Source organism: Leuresthes tenuis, unplaced genomic scaffold (assembly GCF_036924035.1).
Source record: "Leuresthes tenuis unplaced genomic scaffold, fLeuTen1.0.hap1 SCAF_16, whole genome shotgun sequence".
NCBI classification, from domain to species: Eukaryota; Metazoa; Chordata; class Actinopteri; order Atheriniformes; family Atherinopsidae; genus Leuresthes; species Leuresthes tenuis.
Window position 1 is genome coordinate 3,735,083 of NW_027325370.1, and position 21,203 is coordinate 3,756,285.

The 21,203-nt window shown below is 41.2% G+C and overlaps 1 protein-coding gene and 1 non-coding gene across 6 annotated transcripts in view; both read left to right on the top strand.

The window, feature by feature from the left end:
- Positions 1-21,203, top strand: part of LOC140272112 (dedicator of cytokinesis protein 3-like) — a 47,299-nt gene that overhangs the window by 8,904 nt on the left and 17,192 nt on the right. For 3 of the 5 annotated variants that reach the window (XM_072367454.1, XM_072367455.1, XM_072367456.1), the window contains exons 4-24: positions 1,687-1,742; positions 6,255-6,290; positions 6,724-6,820; positions 8,652-8,800; positions 10,192-10,276; positions 11,579-11,620; positions 12,657-12,811; positions 12,937-13,018; positions 13,119-13,179; positions 13,273-13,420; positions 14,385-14,473; positions 16,446-16,571; positions 17,600-17,724; positions 17,823-17,985; positions 18,126-18,232; positions 19,238-19,409; positions 19,490-19,587; positions 19,925-20,008; positions 20,103-20,203; positions 20,292-20,373; positions 20,765-20,935. In XM_072367454.1, coding sequence (XP_072223555.1) covers positions 1,687-1,742; positions 6,255-6,290; positions 6,724-6,820; positions 8,652-8,800; positions 10,192-10,276; positions 11,579-11,620; positions 12,657-12,811; positions 12,937-13,018; positions 13,119-13,179; positions 13,273-13,420; positions 14,385-14,473; positions 16,446-16,571; positions 17,600-17,724; positions 17,823-17,985; positions 18,126-18,232; positions 19,238-19,409; positions 19,490-19,587; positions 19,925-20,008; positions 20,103-20,203; positions 20,292-20,373; positions 20,765-20,935 — 2,229 coding nt within the window. The remainder of the gene's footprint in view (positions 1-1,686; positions 1,743-6,254; positions 6,291-6,723; positions 6,821-8,651; positions 8,801-10,191; positions 10,277-11,578; positions 11,621-12,656; positions 12,812-12,936; positions 13,019-13,118; positions 13,180-13,272; positions 13,421-14,384; positions 14,474-16,445; positions 16,572-17,599; positions 17,725-17,822; positions 17,986-18,125; positions 18,233-19,237; positions 19,410-19,489; positions 19,588-19,924; positions 20,009-20,102; positions 20,204-20,291; positions 20,374-20,764; positions 20,936-21,203) is intronic. The other 2 variants (XM_072367457.1, XM_072367458.1) reach the window with 1 other exon arrangement.
- On the top strand, positions 3,795-3,877 carry trnal-uaa (transfer RNA leucine (anticodon UAA)). Its single transcript has one exon. It is a non-coding gene; the product is annotated as a tRNA-Leu (tRNA).

Consider the following 21,203-nt stretch of genomic DNA (forward strand, 5'->3'; position numbering starts at 1 on the left):
TCTGTTTAAAGGGAAAAAATACAATGTATTGTAGTTAGAATACACATATAAGTGTGTAACAGTACAAAAGCAGCAAAGGGGATGCAAAGGAGGTAGTAACATAAGAAAATCTGGCTATGTGTGTGAGGTTAAGCTGGCATCTCTGAACTCGCCTCCATAACCAACAGCGCTGTTGCCACTCAGCTGATTCTGCAATGCTGGCTTGATGTGTGAAAGCACACACTGATGCAGTGCTGAGCAGGCTCTGTTTGGCACGTATGAAGGAGGAACAGCAGTGGGCTAATGAGGATGGTCATTTTATGCTGAGATAAGCCACAACCACAAAGTGTGAAGAACGCTTCAGTTACCTCAGTGATGTGTGACCTCAGTAGGTTCTTCAGGTCCCACATCACTGGCAAAACTCGCACGGCATCTAATATGTGAACTATACTGCCTTGCATGTTGAAAAATGTAGTTTTATCATTTTTGTACCCTGTACCCTGGTTCCACTTGTCACTTTAGAGGGAAGTCTAATTGCAAATCATTGTTAAGTTGATTTCAGGGGACACCTCGATAATGATAAGACATATAATGTGAATCAGATGCACAATAACTAGATCTCAACCCAGATGAGCATTATCATGTTAATCCGTGTTTTCCACCACCATCAACACAGCAAATGAAAGAATGTATTTTGCATATTGTGTAGAATATGGTGCAGTTATTAATCCTAAAACTAATCATACCAAAACAACTAAAATCAGAGATAAAAGCATATATGAATACTTGAATACATATGTTTAGTTACAGCTGTGGGACAGATGCAGCAGCACCTCTGCACAGTCCTTAGTAAGAAGGGAAAAAACTAAGCAAAAAGCACAACAGTCCCAGCTATCATTGATTATCATATAACTACATCCCAAATAAATGATTCTACAGTAAATAACCTTCATCACAGTTCACGTGTGGCAGAGCATTTTATAAAATCGTTGTGCACATTTGGAAGACAATTATGCAAAGTTTAATACAAGGTGTAAAGATACCAGGAAATCGATACGAGATGTCTTCTCAGAAATCGTTGCAGCTGTACATTTACTCTGCTTCGAGCTGAAATGTTCATGATGTTGCTGTAATGTTTTAAAGAAAGCACAAAACTGTCAAGTCCTGGTAAATGTAGGTGGCTACATGCTGTCCTTCTCTTCACTCATCAGCTATTTACAGTCCTTACCAACACCCCTCCATTTTGTTATGTACTCTGCCCACATTCATTCGCCCCCGTACTCTCTCTCTGCTGAGAGAATTAACTGTGCTCTCTTTGGCCGATTCCTCACATCTGGCAGATTAGAATAAGAAAGATGAACAGCAAGGGTGGCACCACTCAGACTCTCATGCTTTTCCCCTCCTAACCCAAGCAACAATAGTTGGAACAACATTGCTCTTATAGGCTTTTACAGTATAGGCTCCATGTTTGTTCCTTTTGCACTAAAAAAAAAAACCTCTCAGCAAATACATTTTAAAATCCATATAAAGAAATTGCGAACTTGCACTCTATGTCTTTTTGACTTTTTCAGCACTCAGCATGGATAGCTTAGACTGCAACACAAACATATTGCTATGGACAGTACATTTTAGTCATGTGGTGCTGGAGAATTAATGTAACGCTGTCACTCTCAGTAAAAACATCTCTGTTCCTTTCTCCATCCACAGGGTATTTTCCCAGTCAGCTATGTCCACTTGAAGAAATCTACAGTGACAAACAGAGGGTAAGTTGCATGATAAAGTGATTTCATTCAAGCATACGCACCATCATAAGCAGTGATGCAGAGAACCAACTCTTTATGCCTCAATACTAATTCTGAAGATTCAAATAATGGATGAAGGCGAGGCCTTAAAAAGGCAGCAAAGTGTTTTCAGGTAACAGTTTCCTCGGTTCATAATGTAATTATGTTTACCGAAACACTGGGGGCCATTAGGTCTAGAAACCAAGAAAATAGAATACCAATAAAATCAAATCAGAACCCCTGTTTCCCTGCTGAAGACCTCTGGAAAGATTTAAGAGGCCCAGCTGTGGCGTTCTACTGTTGATCTTTGAATATGAGCAACCTTTAGATACTGTCTTTAGGTCAAATGTTCAAAATGATCTCCAGCTTTTCAGTATTTTCAGTAAAAGATGGAGCAAATTCTATGAGGTTTAACTCCTAATAAATAAGATTAAAAATTATTTTTCACTTAAAACCCTGACTGTCTATTTATCAGGTATGAATATTTAATGTGGAGTCCTATTTAAAGTTCCTATATAAGTCCTTAAAAAAACATTCACTAGACCAGCAGAATCCCTTTTACTGAAAGTCATCCAGAAAATAGTCTGTTTCCGCTGGAGGTGTAATCCTGTCAGAAGGAATTTTTTTTCCTTTCCACTGGCACCAAGTACTGGCTCAGCTGGAATTGTTGTGGTTTTTTTTTTAAAGTAAACTGCTTCGAGATGGCTTTTTTCGTGTACTGGCTCTGAATAAATAAAAACATGTTAAACTGAATTTTATCCAAAGTTTGAGCTTTTCAAACAACTTTCTCTGCCTCAGAAAACCAGAGCAACGGGTCTGATTTCTTGCTTTGCGAGAGGCTTTTAAGCCAAAGAACATGGGTCCAATCAGTGGAGGAAATGTTGCATAAGGAGAATGTAAAGGACACGTGCCTTTTTGTTTATTTTTAACTATTCAAAATGACACGTGTGGCACCCTTTGTATAAGATGGCGCAGTGAGTACCACAGCCCCCTTCTCTACCCTGTCTTCACAGCCCTGTTCGGAGCAGCCGGTCTTAGGGAAGTGGAGTTAGCCGCCACCTCGTTTGACATGAGCAGCTTTGCTCTGTATGTTATTCCCTGTGAGAGCATACAGTGCCAGCCGGAGAGCTCACAGACACACATGTAGTTCACACTGCCACACTATAAACTGATGACAAGTTTTTCAGGATTACATCTCTGAAAAGGCACAAAAGTTTTCTCTGAGGTAATTCTGGTTACTTATTACAGGTTACTCACACATAAAGTTTTCATGTTCATGTACTAACACCCTAACTAAGGAATCGCGTTGCTCACACTTGCTTTGTCTGCAGTTTGGTGACAGACAGTTGGGAAAGGTCACTCATTTATGCCGATTACCGTATTTTCCGCACCATAAGGCGCACCTAAAAGCCTTAAATTTTCACAAAAAACGGCCGTGTGCCATATAATCCGGTGCACTTTAAGTGTGCACCGGATTCCAAAATCTGTCACGGATGCCGCCATTTTGAATTTACCGCAGGGAGCACCGAGCATTCATCAGGGCATTAAGCCCCCTGCATCTCTCACCTCCACGTTCACTTTAGCCGCGCCTCTTCGCTCTCTTACATTGGAAATTAATGGGAAATTAATGGCAACTGGCCACTTCCGTCGCTCCTTTGAGTTCGGTGTGAATCCAGGCGGATCCCAGCCATTCACTCTGAATGGGGCGCAGATTGTATCGAGCTCGTACTCAGCGATTGAATCGTGTCATCATTAAAGCTTCTGCCCATGTCCCAGTGAGAGCCTGTTCTTCAGTCTGAGATGGATGATACAGACCGATGTGCAGTTTATAAGTTTATAAAGTTAAAAAAGACCGACGATGTTGTCCTTGACCATCGGACCATTTCCCGCTGACTCAGGGACGTAATACATGCACTACTGTGCTGGCAGCGATAAACCAATCAGAGAACATTAGGTAATAGTACGCCTTATAATCAGGTGTGCCTTATGTATGGGTTAAGCACAGAAATTGACCCGTTTCGAGAAGAACCAAATATCAGGATGACCGAGCGGTTAAGGTGTTGTACTTAAGATCCAATGGACGTATGTCCTCGTGGGTTCGAACCCCACTCCTGATAGTGGGGAATTTTAGTATGTCAAATTTTAACTCGTGCACATTCGGAGTTAGATAAACGAAATGTCAGACTGCTTGCAATGTACTGTTGTAAAGCTTGATTGACAATAAAGATCACTTTGACTGAGAATGAATATCGGTCCTATAAATAAATTTAATTCAATGGGCTCTTATGTTCTCTGAAGATTTAGATTGATGTAATGATAGGAGCTTCTCTCTGCAGCTGACAGCAGAACTGTGGATGTGTGAAACTTGCGTCATGGTTCTAGCAACTATAATACATGCAAGAAAAAAAACGAGAGTGCACCACATGCAGCGGAGGTCAAGCCTTGGGCAGACCTGCTACTGCTGCTCTTAGCTCCAGCTGTGACGTCAGATAATGCAAATCTGAACAGCTCACTGACTGAATGACACATTTTTTAGACCTACGTGGCCCTAAAGGAAGTGAAAGAGTTGTATTATGTCTGATTTTCTGAGTTGGTGGTCAATTAGACGCCAAAGTATATTCACTTAAGCACAGAAAAAAAATATACACCCACTTTAAATACAAAAAGTTGTACGCCTGACGCGATGACGTATGCATAAAGCTGCCACAGAGCAGGTCACATGAGCATAGATTACAAGCCAGACTGAAGGAAAGTGACTGCCGAAGCCATCATTACACAGCTATAGCTTGCAAATGGTTGTTTGTTGCTGTATTAGGGGCTAAGATATTGTTAATTGAACCTTGAACATGTAAAGAAAAAAAAGGCTTTAATGTTAAAGGTTTTGTCATGTCTAATACCAGGAAAAAATACCAAAATCAGTGAGAATCTGTAACTAATCCAGCTGTGCACGTCAATGGTTAAGTTGGAAATGGTATATTCAACTCAGGTCACCAATACTGAAGCTTCTAAATGTACAATTTTACTTTTTCACGCTGGGTGAAATGGAGAATAAAGCATTTTTCACTGATACATTTTAAGCAGCTTAGGTCGTTCAAAATGATGTGAAGCAATCCCTTTAATATCTCTGGTAGTGTTAGAGTATGATAGGCACTGAGTTGGTCCTCTTTGTGGCATAATTAGATTTAAAATATTTACTTAATCAGTGTGATAAAGTGCCTTGACTTGTAAAACATTTAATTTTAATACTCCTTTTCACATCCTATTGTGTGGCATCTCTATCCACAGTATGTGTTCTGAGTATGTGAGCAATGTGATATAAAAGAATGATAGAGTTCGATAGATCCTTTTTGCCCAGCCTTAGAAACAGTGTCGTTCAAACACATTTTAAGATTAGATAGAAGCATTATCTTTGTCATTGAAACCTGTTTAATACAAAGCAGACATATATAGTTCCAGCATTAAGTCTCTGCAGTGCAGATCGTTTAATGTGGAACAGAAGTGCATCTCAAACTGCTCAAAACCTGTTGTGTACAACATGTGCAGCAGTTTCTGTCAGCAGTTCCACCACTATCGGGTATTTATTAGGCTATATATTGGAGAACGATATGAAGGCAATACGTTTGTTTTTTACTGGTCAGGCCCTCTGGCTCCTTCTGGCTTCACGCAGATGGTGTGATATGGATTTATCATCTTGTCAGTTTTGGAGGATATGTATCCCTTCCTCCGTTGCTATCCAAGTCTGCCTCACTACTTATTTGTTACAATCCAATTTTTAGGCGAATTACCACCGGACAGCTGCTGACATGCATGCACACCCTGGACATGTACATACGAATGCACACGCTGCGGTCATCTTGTCACAACAGATGGCAGCGGCTGCACAGGCCAGAATAAAGGCAAAAACAGGCAGCAGAGCGCTTCATCAGCCTGATTTAACTGCATTCTGGGATCTATGGCTGTGTTGAACTGGGAGTTTTGAAATATTGGACTTTATACTGCCAGCCACTCATGGAGGCACCGCATAGGATGACTTGTTTTCACTCAAACAGCTAAAAGTACAGACTTTGAAATTGACATTATTATACTTCCGCGCTGCGGGAGTCGCGCTCTGGGAAATCTGCTTTGCTGTCTCATGGAGTTAATGAGGTGACACACCTACTGCATCTGTGTAGTTCTCCCAAAGCATCCTCGCCACAGATAATCACCCACACTCATTCTGTTACAGATGGAGATGCTTGCCTTGTTCCATAAACACTATACAGTATCACATTTAATTCCCTGCAGCACATGCAGGAGCTTCATGGGCAAAGTGCAAAGCACCACAGGAGATCTAACCTTTGCTTTTATGTTTCCCTATGAATGTGGACACACAGGAAGGATGAGTAACCTGTTTTTCTTTTTTTTACTTGAGAGTTCCACTATAGTTTCTGAACTGAACTTAATTTTTGCAGTAATCGCTCAAGTGAAAAGCAGGGTCATTTTTTTTCTCCCTAGATTTCCTTTTTCACAACCACAGGAATTAGAGATAATGTAAGTTTGAGTCACTTCTGCATGCTTTATTTTTGTAAAACAGCACGTTAGATTGATCTTTCATATGGTATTTGATAATTGCTGATAGCCCAGCTTAACATAACCCATTTTTTACTGTTCACCAAACCTGAGGTTAACTCCAGGTGTGAAATATCACTAAATTAGTTTGCAACTCGTTCCCAAGTCATTCCATGGTGATCCAGGATGGCAGGAACAGGATCTTCAGTGACAAAACTAGTATTAAGAGCAGCATAAAGTAAAGAAATGATAATAATACAAAAATGATTAAAATCAACAAGCCTTCACTGGTGCAGGGTGTGATTTATGTTTCTGATTAGTTACAAAAAAAGCAACAACTTCTGTATAATCTGGGGATTGACCTCACATTTGTCCTCGTATCTTTAAATCTTTTTATTATTTTTCCTCTCTCAAGGCTGTGCGAGACAGTTGTGCCTCTGGAGGACCCGATCATCACAGAGACCACCACCACCCTGCAGGAATGGGGCGTCCTGTGGAAGCAGCTCTATGTGGTCAGTCTCCACAGGTTCCAGATCACAGTGCATCTCACGCCTATCTAAACAGAACAAAGAGCAGTAAATGTGATGCTGTATATGTCACTACCTAGATTTTAAAGAGACTTTAAAGAACTGCTTTTGCTCTTTGAGTTTTTTTTTTAAACACAAAATAACCAAGTTAACCAGTAAAAGCAGCAATTCACCTGAAATATGGTCCAAACATACAGTGACAGCTCCTTTAGTAATTTCCCTTTAGCATGTCGTTCTGACTGTCACACTGTATTTTCATATAGTAGCTACATGGGAGCAGAAATGTTGGTTGGATACAGATAATGGCCTATAGACCTGTCGTATGCAATTTCATGCTGTGTCATTCACCCATTGATTGATCTTGGTCTGCTGCTCGCAGTTTCTGCATCATATCGTCATCCACCACCTTCAGTTAGTCTTTACTTGCTGGGAAAAAAGTGATTACTGAGAAACTAAAGCATCCTTAATCCTGCAAAATGTTGAGGAGGCAGGCTGTAGTGGTTTGTAGGGTTTACAGTTTCAAGCTGAGTGGCTATATTGCAGAGCTGGCAGTGGGTTTTTACATAACCCCTCACTGAGGACTGCTCATGCTCTGAGCAACTAAGCAGCCCGAGGCATTGGTGTGATGATGTAACTACCTCTGAAGCTTGACTAATGTGAAGCCTTGATTTAACAGTGCTGGTTTTAGTGCTCACCCCCAGTGTGATAGGGGCTATGTTGCCTCAGTTGCATCTATTTTACTAGAATGTAACATTGCCTAGATGTTGTCACATTTCACCTTAGTTTTGCCAATTAGATTTCATGGTATTACTTCAGGGAGCAATGACCTAAGCATAACTGTGTATTTGTTGTAATGCACGTAATTAGCCCTGCAGAATAGAGGTCCAAAAGGGCTCATCAGCTCTGACAAAAACCTTTGTTTTCAGCTGCTACCCGCCTTTGAGAACATGCAGCGTTTATCCTCATTAAACTTACATGGCCATTGTGGTGCACTTAATCTTTGCGTTTATGTAAACAAACCTGGGTGGTAATGTGAGCTTGTCATGCCATTAAAGGGGAACAGAATCAAAAGTGTTGTCTTTGGTCTACGAGAAACGGTGATGAAATTCATTACTGTGATGAGGTCAGAGCAGACTTTTAAGGGAAAACTCATTTCTCTTCTTGATTGTTTATTTAATCACTTTTTTCTAATTTAGAATTTCAGTTGAAATGCACAACGGTCTGTTCCCTGTACAGGTTGGGTCAGGGTCAGTGTCAAAGCACGAGTTGTCTAGACTTGAATGGAAAATAGACCCACCTCGATAAAGTCTTATTTCTATTATTGCCAGAGATGATCTGAGTTTGATTTATGGTGCGCAGCATTAAAACGGAGCACAGGCACAGGACGCTTGGGGATATTCTGTGGTATCAGGTGCCGGAATATAGTCTGGCGTCTTGTTTGAGTCGTGCAGGTTGTGGGTTTGTCTGGGCTTCTTTTATTCTATGTTTTCATCTTGTTTATGCTTGTTCAGACTGAGGTTTGGGAAGGTTGAAGGTCAATGACTTGGGTTCTTTTTTGTGTTCATTGAGCCATTTCTGAGCTGTTTTTAGCTGTGGCTGTGTGCACTCTACCAATGGTGGTGGTGGGGTTGAGGTTTTTGATCTACACTTTGGTAGGTGGAATGTGTAAAAACATGAATGTGGGTGAGCCATCTCATTTGCTTAACCTGTCTGTGGTTATAATGTAGTGACTAATGGGTGTACATGCATTCAGATATATAAATATTTTAGCTGAAGGAGATCACATGTCCCTGATTCTTTTTGGCTTTGTCAATAGAAACACAAGGTGGACCTTTTCCATAAGCTGCGCCATGTGATGAATGAGCTCATCGACCTGCGTCGGCAGCTGATTCAGGGCCACCTCGCTCAGGACCAGACTCGTGAGATCAAGCGGCACATCACTGTACGACTTGACTGGGGCAATGAGTGAGTATTAATGTACTGAGCGGATTGTGTGGCATCGAGAGAAGCAAATCAAAGGAATCCTCTGCAATAAACACTTGTTTCTAATTGTTGGCCACTAAAGAAGACAATATTCTTCTTTGGCACCAAGCAGATCTACAGCACAGGATGAGAGGATGTGCAGCGGTATCGCTATGATGTAATTTTATGGTCATTTAGCAGATGAGTGAGTCTGAAGCTGCTTACAATTGATGCAAAATCCCCCTGGAGGAACTGTAAAGTCATTTTCTTACTGTTGCCAGTTTCAAACTCCAATTGAGCTGTGGCAGTCGTCCATAAGAGAAATAAATATATTAGGGCTCCTGTTGAGCTGCAGAGGAGCTCAGTAGTTTGAAATAGGTCTCGGTTTATAGTGGTCCTTTTTCACATCGCTCATTTGCTCAGTTTTTGGTGCTTGAATGATCTGCAAAAACTGTGATAACCGAAAAGTTTGACAGTATAGTTTGTTCACGATAATCTGTAATAGATGCTGATCTGAGAGCTGTTAAAGAGATCATAGCTGCTGTACAACACCATGTGCCAATGATACAATGAAATACAATAGATTTGCACCCATTCAGTACAGCCTTTATTTCCACAGATTCCTCAGTGGGCGTCTCATGCTAAGTAGATGAGAACAATTTAGCCTTTTCTACTAATAAGGCCTACCAGAAATGTTATTACAATAAAATAATCATCAATACTTTACAGTCATTAGAACAGAACTGTCTGTTTGAATATTATATAAGAGAATATATTGAACATAATATTTTATTCTTTATCAAAGTTTCTGAGAAACCGAATCCAGAATACCAATTATGAAACCAAGTGAAAGTTTTTTTATATAATAATTCCATAATATTTAAAACAATTACATTTATCTGGCAGCTTTTTCTTTCATACAAAATAAATGGGGGGGGGATCACCTACAAAATCTAATGTTGGCCGTGTCTTTTGTATGTAACACAAGCATCTGCTGTCTCTTGGTTTTGAGCGGTTGCTAGGCAACCAGTGGAAACTCCAGGAAGTCACTGCAGCACATAAACCCCCAAAATACTTTTGCAAGTCTTTAATTTTTGTTTGGATCTATTGGAGACCATCAAGGTTGGTGGTAAATAGGGACTGTTGCTGTTGGGCGAGCAGATTATACGTGTGAGCCTCTCTTTATTGTGATTTAGTTGAATGGCTGCTGTCAGATAAATGTAATTGAGTAAAAAAGTCATTTATTTTCTCATAAGTAGCACTACAAAGTAGGCATAGTACAGAACTTGAATCAAAGCTTGTTCATAAAGTTTTCAACTGTCTTTACAGTTTATTTAACGGTCATATCGTCCTTTTTTTCTTCTCTGCTTTTCTGTTTATTCCTCCTTGATTAGGCACCTGGGCATGGACCTTGTTCCCAGAAAAGAGTTTGAAATGGTGGATCCAGATCAGATCAGCATATCAGAGCTATACAAACTGGTATGTTGGCTGGGATTGTCAAACATTCATGCTGTTTTAACTCATACACTGTCTTATTAAATGACATGCAGTTAAATATTTCCCTGCAGCTTGTATGAACTATATTTATAGCCATGAGTCACTGACTAGCACATTATGAGCTTTTGTACATACTGTGTGCCTTTTTGTCATTGCTCAGCCTGGTTTTACATATAGAAATGCGTTGCAAGATGTGTAGGGATGTGTGAATGTTCTGATTATCAAATCATCCATAAGAAGGTGACTCACAAGAGAGAGCGCGATTCAGCTGTCAGAGCTGCCTCGTGTGACCAGTTCTTTATGCTTATCTCACCGCCATATTGAATGTGTCCCTTTTCTTGCATGCATGTGATTCTCACAACTGTGACTGTTCGCTAGCAATGCAGACATAATGCAAAGTGACAGTCCCAGGTGAGGCTATGGGAAAGTTCATACATATAAATGTTTTACAGGTTTTTCTTCTTTTTTTTTAATAAATTACATACCTTAGTCTTGCTTGCTTTAAACCACGAGCCAGACAAGAACCATATTTCTATAAATAAATGATAGCTCGGATGTGTTTTGATTGCAGAGATATGGGAACTGAAAGACAGAGAAAGAAGACAAATTGAAGCAGATGCAAATCTAGAAATGCACTATTACGGCACAGATGTTATGAAATCTAATGTAATACTGCTGGAGACTGCTGAACTGCTGTTATCTAGCAGGGAGATCCTTTCTGATCAGTAACCGCAGCTCCATATGCTGATGAAAACATTCTCCAACTGCCCTGCAGCCTCACATTATCCCATTGCCATGTTTCTCAGCTTTACACGCAGAATGTTTGCGCACTAAATGCTCTGTTCAGAAACAACAGTGGAGCTGTTCCTTGCCAAAGTGCCTCCTGATTCTGTCGATGAAAGTGAGCTCGTCTTTGGCAGGGCACAAGGCCTTGGCTCCTCTTCAGGTATGGGAGTAGAGGAGTTCTTTTAGGCTGCTGAGCAGAGAGTAGTGTGTGTGTGTGTCTATGTGTGTGTGTTGAGATACTGGCTTTGTCCTCTTCCCTCCCACATGCTCACGTTTTGCCTCATGTGGGCCTCTCTCAGTGCTGCAGGAACAGTAGTGTAGCCACTCTGCAGCATACGTAGGTGAAATTTTGTCAGATATGAGGCATCAGCTGAGGCATCACTCTGGCAGTGTGCGTCTGAAGCTGCTATAATGTAAATAAGTTTAATGCTGTGTGGGATGTGTAAAGGCTGGATAGACTAATCTGACATATTTCTTTGACACTCTTTTTTTTTATAGCACGTATCCAGCAGACACTGTGGTCAGCAAAGCACAAATCAGGTACTGTCATTTCATGAAATCATCACACTCTACCTTTCTTTCTCTCCTACTTTTCATCTTTTTTCCAAACACACTCTAACAGAAAGGTATCACGAATTCAGGGCATCGCTGTAGCACTTTAAGCTCTTTACTATCGGTTGTCTATAATCCTGGTGATCCATGAGTTGCTTTCATGCGCCATGAAAATCTCACACCAATGCTGAGAGTGAGAGGACCGATTCCCACTGGGAACACATATGTGCACACAAACGGGCACTGTGACCAGTTTGTCCATTGAATATCATTTATGTGGGAGCATCAGTGTGTTGCATTTGTATCCAGTTATGGGCTGTAGTTTTTAAACCTCGAGCATCGTTTTGCATCAAGGCCAAACAGCTAGCCTGGCTCTGCCTACAAATCTGCCCACAAGTACCTTTAAGTCTGACTTATTACCCTCATAAAGTCTCAATGTCTTGCTTGCACACTTTAGCTTTTGTACGCATGAAAAAAACATGATAATCGGTTAATCCCTGAGATACAGAGGTTTTTTTAAACCTTTGCACGAGCTCTAAAATACAGAATCTAACTTATCTGATAAGATTAAATAATTATGGTGGGTTCTTTCTTTCTTTAGCTTTAGCTCTTTAGCTTTTAACAGACTATGGACTGGGTAGAGCAGTGTTAAGATTGCCACCTTTCATGCGGGTGACCTGGGTTTAAATCCCCTGCATGAAAGGTTCTACCTCTGGTAGGACTCACCCTACCCACCCACCGGTGTAAGTTGCTTTTATTAAAAGCGTCTGCTAAATGCATAAACATCAAACAAGACAACAACCCCTTGAAGCCCTTGAATAACAGTGCATATACCAGAGTCTGTCATTTATTGATCCAGTAGTTTGGGCGTACTTGCTTATGTTGCTCTAACTAGCAGCAATGAATAATTTACTTGTTACAACAAAGTTTTGCTAAATGAAAATCTTTGAAAGAATGGCAGGCATTGGCCTTACTTGCAGCCTGAACCTGACTTGTCAGTGGTAATTTTCTTCTTCTTCCCCAGGGTGATAGCACGAGACAGCGTCATGGTGATGGATGCCGTGTTCCTGTGTCACACCATCTCTTCATCAATCTGAAGAGCTTTACCTACAACAGCATCAGCGAAGACGCAGATGTCTTCTTTTCTCTGTATGATACTCGCGAGGCCAAACAGATCAGGTACACTGACGAATTTCCGAGCAGACCTCGTGCGTGAGCACACATGCACCCGTCTACACACTATCTCGGTCCAGCAGACTGTGATTGACAGACACTCTGAAACTGTGAACTGGCCTCTTTTGCAGTGAGAAATTCATGGTGAAACTGAACAAAAATGGAGGACCAAAGAACCCAGAGAAGGCTGATCGTCTTTGTGCTCTCTTCACTGTAAGATATTTCACGTTGTGATGTATTCCCAATTAGCCCGTAATTAATCTGACATTTGACCTGACTGTCACTTTTCTTTTTTCATCCCATTTCTCTGTAGGACCTGAGCAGTAAAGACTTGAAGAGAGACTTGTACATTGTTGCACATGTCATAAGAACTGGTAATTTGAGTAAGATGCCTAAAAGCATGTTGTTCTTGATTATGATTCATCACTCTTTGACCTCACCACATACTTTCTATTTTTTGCTCCCAGGTCGTATGCTGCTAAACGACTCGAAGAAAGGCCCGCCTCATGTTCAGTACCGGCGGCCTTATGGCTGCGCTGTACTTGCCATGAGCGATGTTTTCCACACCATCACAGACCTCAAGGAGGAGAAAGACTTTGTGCTTAAAGTTTACACGTGAGTCTCCACTGACGCTGTCCTTTGTTTAGGTGTCTCTTATGAAAATGTGCTTACGTTCTCTCATTATGCAGTAACACAGGAATGTGCTGAAAATGTTCTGCATGACAACCTAGCGCTTCGCTGCTGATGCTTGGTGTGTTTTGATCAGAATGATAATGAAGTGTCCTCTGGAAAATGAATAGCTGCTCACCCTGGGTCTAAGACAGGGCACTTGGCATGTTGGGAAACTGGCTTCTTCTGTTAGACTTCACCACAGAGAGCCACTCCTGTCGTCTGGCCAACACAGTGGAGGAGAGCGGGGGAGGCAAAGACACTGAGAGGGACACAAAGATAATTGGACAAAGTTAGAGGACAAAGCAAAATAACACCAAGCTCAGCATATTTTTCTGTCAGTCACCAGCTGAAATGTCCCCTTGCTGCTGCTCTCACCCTCTCAGCCTCCACTCCGGGTCAGAGGTCACACATACGCTTTGCGCCATCTACGAACGTATTCGTGTGAATTTTGTCCTGTGTCGTGCTGATAGGACAACCATGCAGCTCAGATGAATAAAGATTTCTCCAGTGAAAAGCTGTTGTTTTTGTTTGATTTCTCTGCTGATCTGAAGAGTTCTTCCTTTTAAAAAGCAAGCAGTAATTCAGAGCTGAGCTGCTTTCAGACTGTCGGCTCCTATAACGCTCCAGTGTGTGCATTTCCTCATGCCTTTCCCAGGAGCCTTCGGGCCCACAGTAATGAAAAAGGCTGGTAGAGAGCTGGCTGTCGGGTTTGCTTAGTGTGTTGTGCATTTGGGCTAATGTGCTGCTTGAAAGCAACTCCCCCTGCTGCTACCTTTTCTCCAGGAGGAAATCGGCTCTGGGACTCATGCTGTTCATGTGGTCCCCGTGCACACAATCCTGATCCCTCCATCTGGACCCACAAATGGGCGGGTTGTTAACAGCTGTACCCAACTCTCTTTCTCTCCAGATGTAACAATGAGAACGAGTGGTACCAGATACACGAGAACATCATCCGCAAGTCCAACACCAAGTACTCAGCCCCCAGCACCAACTATGGTAAATATGTTTTATTATTTTATGATATAAACTAGAATTTAAGAGATGCGCTATATCTATCTATCTATCTATCTATCTATCTATCTATCTATCTATCTATCTATCTATCTATCTATCTATCTATCTATCTATCTATCTATCTATCTATCTATCTATCTATCTATCTATCTATCTATCTATCTATCTATCTATCTATCTATCTATCTATCTATCTATCTATCTATCTATCATTGAAATTGATGTCAACATCTCTGCAGAACAGAGCAATTTTATTGCGTCTATTTTAATAGACAGTGGAAGAAAACAGCTATTCAGTTTAAACATATTAACAGGAACGATCCCTATCCTGAACAATTAAAAAACACCAAAAAAATTGATGTAGCGTCCAATTTTCCAGCCAACATACAAATTCTTTATTACTGTACTCTTTCTAATAACCAGAAGGGGGCGCCCTGCCTGGTGGCAAAAAGAGGTTTGAACAAGTCCACCAAGTCTTACTTTATTTCCTCGATTTTCTCAAGGGACTAGTTTCAAAGCATGATTTCCTATTTATTTATTTATTTATTTATTTATTTATTTATTTATTTATTTATTTATTTATTTATTTATTTATTTATTTATTTATTTATTTATTTATTTATTTATTTATTTATTTATTTATCATAACTGGAATTGGATTAAGTGGGTATAGAAAATGGAAGAATGGATGGATAATTGGAGTAAGATTGCTAACAAAGCAGGGTGCTGCAACCCCTAGCAAAAAATATGGGATCACTTCTGTGCTATTTGATTTACTACGTTGTTGCACCTCCTCTGGATTTAATGTTAGCTTGATTGTTTGAGGACTTCACAAATGAAAAACAATACTCTTCATCCATCAGATTCCAACTTTCTTGTAAAGGTGATAGATCAGCCTTGCGGGATGGAGCCTTATTATGGAACAATTTTTCTGACAAACTGTTTGCTGGCTGTGTCATTGAGTTGATACCTGAACAACATTCGATGGTTTGACTCAACTCAGCTCAGTTGTTGAGGATTTTTATACTGAAAAACATCCCCAGCATCACCAAAACTTCCTTTTGATCTCCCCCGGTCCTTCATCTGACATCACCTAGAGTTTCAACATTGTCTCCTTGCTCAATGCAGATCGGTGACTCATCACTGAATATCCCTTTCATTCAATAATCCACAGTCCACGGCTGCTTCTCGTCAGCCCTTGATTTCCTCTTTTAAGGTGATAGATGTTTGTGATAGTTTACATTTGATTTTGTGGATGTAAATCCCATTTTTTCAGCTGCTTTCTTACAGTTTGGTCATTAACATTGACTACTGTTGCCACCAATTAGTTTTTCATTGCTGTTGTTGTATATTTTCTATTCTGCCTGATGTCTTCATGGTTTAATCAGTAATCCCCCCTTTTACTCCCCAAACTCTCCCTATTTTTCATAATTTCTCCAAATTTGGACCCCAGCTGATTGGGAATAACCAACATCTTTTGCCACAGTTTAAGTTGAATTGCCCTCCTTGAGGGATTTCATAACAATTTCCATTGTTTCCTGTCAATCAGCCTGGTGCAACAGCTCCTTAAGGTCTGAACTATCATTTTTCACAGCTGCTTCTCTTTTTTGTGGACATATCATGGGTTTAATTATGAATCATGCCTGACAAAAATTTCTCACTAGAAATGCGCAGAACTCATGTTTTTCCTTGTTTTTTTAGTGCGATTCCACATAACAATTCTCTTTATTCACTCTCCTGTCGGTCTTCTCTGCCCCCACATTCTGACTAATGTCCTTTAAATACCCCTTCTGTCCCTCCCTTCTCCTATCTCCCATCTTGTTTGTCCCTGTTGTATTTCTTTCTGTCAAATCTCCTTTCTATCCACAACCCTACACCTCCTTATTTGTCCCATCCACCCATCCCATTCGCACACACTCAAATGTGCACATCACCCTGTTGCCATCGCCACCAGGCCTCATCATTTCCCTGCAGCTGCTGCGGGGTGAGCTGGAGCAGATCAGACGGGAGAACCAGGCTGTGTTCAACAGGGCCTTGGCACTCACACGAAAACTGGGTTTCCCAGATGTCATCCTGCCAGGTAAAGAGGCAAAGAGCAGTGGGAGGTTATGGGTACAGAGAGGAGATGGAGACCAGAGGTCAGATTGCTTGAGGAATGAAAAGAGGTCCCAGATCATGGTAATGAGAATGCAGATAAAGGAGGAGAGGGACAGGACAGGAAGGATATAAGACAAGAGAGGATTAGATCAAAAATAACAGCAGCAGATGTAGGAGAGGGACGAGTGGAATGGTGGAAACAGTTACACATAAATTGATTGGTAAAGTACATTTACCCAAGCTCTTTACAGAATAAAATAGTATTTTCTTACCTGTCATAGAGGCTGAGAGACTGGTACTTTGAAGACTCTCATTTTCTTTACTTCTTCCCTGCATGAGATCAGCATGTAGGTCAGGTGCTTTGCAAATTTATGGAGAGCAGAGGTCCTCAAAGATGACTCAAAGACAGGGAAGGGGAGAGGTGTGTGTTTATTTCAAAATATTTCATCAGCTGACATTGCAGTGCTTTGTTTCTACTGAGAATCCATAACCCTCTCCTCCCCACTCTGGCTCCTCTCCAGTTAGCCTGAAATACCTCCCAATAACACTCTTTGTGAGTCATCTGTCCCAAAGGAAAACACTCGGATATAAATAACTATAATCTGATTTTATAAATAACTAAAATATCTTCCTCCATTGTTGCCACTGAAACTTACTCCATAAACACTGACCTCACGGAAGGTGCTGAGGCAGCCATGAGCTCCTGTGTGTTTCAGCTCAGCAGGGTCATTTTGAATTGAGAGGAACAGTGACACACAGTGTAGCCCACAAAGATGCTTAATATATGTTGACCACTCGGAGTTCATCGGTGGAGCAGAGGCTGACGTAGTTTATGAACATCACCAGGACAGGAGACATGTTTGTTTGCCTTCCTCCATACTTCCCAGTTCATTTCACTTTTAAGACCAGGTCGATTTTTAAAGCAGCTGTAAAAGGCTCACTATTGTGATATTACTTTTCTTTTTCTGCTCCCCCCTTTACTTAAAGTTACTCCCTGTTTAATTATCCCAGGTGACATACGCAATGACCTGTATCTGACCATTGAGCGAGGAGAATTTGAGAGGGGTGGCAAGAGCGTCCAGAAGAACATTGAAGTCACGCTCTATGTGCTCTACGCCGATGGGGACACGCTCAAAGTATGGCACACATCAATAATCAAGTGCCATATCATCAGTATTTGAATGAGGAGGATGAGGATGAGTGAAACCTTCTTATAAACCCTGTTTGTTTTTAGGACTGCATCAGTTTGGGCAGCGGGGAGCCAAACACCTCTGAGTATCGCTCATTCGTCCTGTATCACAACAACAGCCCTCGCTGGAGTGAGATGGTCAAGCTGCCTATTCCCATAGATCGCTTCAGAGGGTCCCATCTACGCTTTGAGTTCAGACACTGCTCTAGTGAGTCAGCGCTGCAGCTCAGTCACACCCTCAGCACACGAGTCTATCCAGACAAATTTCATCACACTCACAGCTATCCAAGCATGTGTGGCGTGTAGATCCTGATATGATGGACGCTCTTATGATGTGCTTCCTTTCAGCTAAAGACAAAGGTGAGAAAAAACTGTTTGGCTTTGCCTTCACTCCTCTTATGAGAGAGGATGGGACCACTCTTTCAGATGAGATCCACGAGCTGTATGTGTACAAGGTATGGCACGGTTAAACGTTCAATGAATATGTGGAGTTCTCTGTTTTTTAATGCAAATTATTTTCATTAAAAGGGGAAGAATAATTGCTGCTGCTACAACGCTTATTATGGGAAAGTGTACACAAGTGTCCCCTGAACAGCTCACACAGCTTATCGATGTTCTTTACGCTTCTCACCAGCAGGGAATTAGTAGCTGTGAAAGTAATGACGATCTAAACAACTTCAACCTCAGCGCTGCACTTCCTTGCAATGCTCCCACAAAGTCTGAAAGACACTTGATGATAATTAACACGAGCTGCACACACACACACTTTAATGCACTATACTTGGTGTTGGTCTTTATAGATTTCTTTTGGGAAATTTCCGTGTGATCCCAAATGTGGCAGACTGTTTTGTTTTGTTTGTCCCTCCACAATATGAGCTGAGCAGCCCTGGGTGACTGATGCAAAAAATATCCTCGCTCAGATTGCCTGCAAGCGATTTACTGTAATCTTTTCTTAATCTTCCGCCATTCTGGTAGCTATGCTCTGCAAAAAGAGACACAAACATGGGAAAGGACACTGGTTTCAACTCCAGGTGATGCATCCGGGTTTCTCAGATCACATGTAAAGGGAAACATCAGATCCTGGAGTCTAAGCTGGAAAACACAAACAGAAAATGTTTATGAGAGATGTCCACATAGATGTTGCCACTCAAAGACTTCTAACATGAAGTAACGCCAAATTCAGGACTAAGATTTCTGTCTGTAGTTAATTCAATACGAAATAATTAAATAGATAAAGAAACCTGTGTCTTTAAGTGTTAAGTTTTGTGTCCTCATACTAATAATTATATTGTTGTTGTTGGATTTGACACTCTGAAACTGTCTGGTTCCTTTGCAGAGAACAGAGACGATCAGATGTTTCTATTCTTCCAGACCAGTTACAGATGTGAAAACATCTACTTAATCTACTTTATCCAAACCTTGACTCATACACTCTTAATATCCCTATGTCCATGCTCTAGTGTGATGAAAATGCCACCTTCAGTAACCAGGGTCTATACCTGAGCCTTCCCTGCTGTAAAGAGGACTTCAACAGCTGCCCCAACCTGCCGGCCAACCTGCCCTTCCAGCGAAGCCCCAAAGAAACCTTCTGGGTCTCCACCATACTTTGCTCCACCAAACTCACACAAAACGGTAACCTAACTCCTTGCATAACACCCCTCTCTGTGGGCCTCTGTTTGATTCAGCCAAGTTTGACTTTATTCTGTTTTCAGTGGACCTTCTGGCTCTGCTGAACTGGAAGGCCCATCCAGACAGGGTGTTGGACATCCTCGGTCGACTGCGTCAAATCAGTGGAGAGGAGATAGTGAAGGTCGGTATCACTGGGACAATACATTTAATTATCTATGCAATCCAGCCATCCGTCCATGTTTATCTTCAAAAACAATAAAAGATCTTATATTATATTAAAATGATTGCTTTTTTTTAGTATATTCTCATTATATAGTGGTTACCTAAGAATTATTTTAGTTAGAAAGTGGTTTACAGCACGATATTTCCCCCAGGTTGTTATTCACAATGCATATAGGCTTTTTTAATTTGTATTTAGATGAGTGGGCTATCCACATTTCCCTTGATTCTATTTTTGTTACATTTGAGGTCCTTCATGTGAAGGCTGTTCTGAGATTTGTTCTTTGAATCCCTTTCAGTTCCTGCGAGATGTCCTGGATACGCTCTTCTGTCTTTTAGATGACAACACTGATAAATATGGGCCGCTGGTTTTCCAGTCTCTGGTAGGAACATTAAAGGAGCTCATTCACACTGGAATGAAGTGTTGTGACCTTTAAACAGTAGAAAGAGGTATAACACAAGCGTTTGTGTGCTCAGGTTTTCATCATTAACCTGCTCAGGGACAGCCGTTTCTACCACTTCAGACCTGTCATTGACTCCTACATCCAAAACCACTTCGCTGGCGCTTTGGCATACAAGTATTACAACATCTACCCATTCTTATCAGCAACATATTACTGTATGAGATGCCTTCAACTTTCTTAATTTCCACCAATTTGCCTGCAGAGAGCTGATTCGATGTCTGAAGTGGTACATGGACCGTTCAGCTGAGGTCGTACGACAGGATCACATACAGGAAGCGATGAGGGTAAAGTATCACGCTCACTTCTTTCTGGTTCCATCCTGGCTCCTTCAGCAGGGAGTAATTAGCATGGCATGAGGAAACAGTCCAACAGAAACAGAGCTGATAAGGAGTAACTCGACACCATATGAGGACTCGGAAAGAGAAAAACTGATGAAAGGAAGTTATCGAAAAGCTCTGCAGATATCGATGTGTGGAGTTCAGCATTTTGTGTGGTCTTTGCATTTCCTTTAAGATGAGATAATGGAAAAAGATACTCTGCCTGATTGGAAGCATTTCTTTCACGTATTGATTTTTAACCTTAAACAGATTAGGTGCTCAATTCTGCTTCAGTTATGTGATGTGTTGGTTTGCTGATTGCATGTGTCCATCTGCTCCTTTCCAACAACCACCTCAGGCACTGGAGTATCTGTTCAAGTTCATCGTCCAATCTCGTATCCTCTACTCGAGAGCCACCTGTGGGATGGAGGAGGAGCAGTTCAGAGCGAGCATCCAGGAGCTCTTCCAGTCGATCCGTTTTGTTCTGAGTCTGGACAGCCGCAGCTCAGAGAATCTGGTGTTTACGCAGGTCAGACAGTTCATGCATCATAGCATCCATCGCTCAGAAAATACTGAATATCACCTGTTCTGCTGTATTATTTATAATCTATCACTTTTTATATTTTCATTATTTCCCTTTTATCAAATATTCACAGGTCAATCATTGTTTTTTTCCCCATTAACTTGTCTTTGGTGTCCTTGCTGCTACTTTTTCACTCTGTATATTCTGTTGTTGATGCTCCAATTCTTTAAAATCACTGCTTCCTTGGCTTGATCTTGGACAGTTTAGGGGTGTG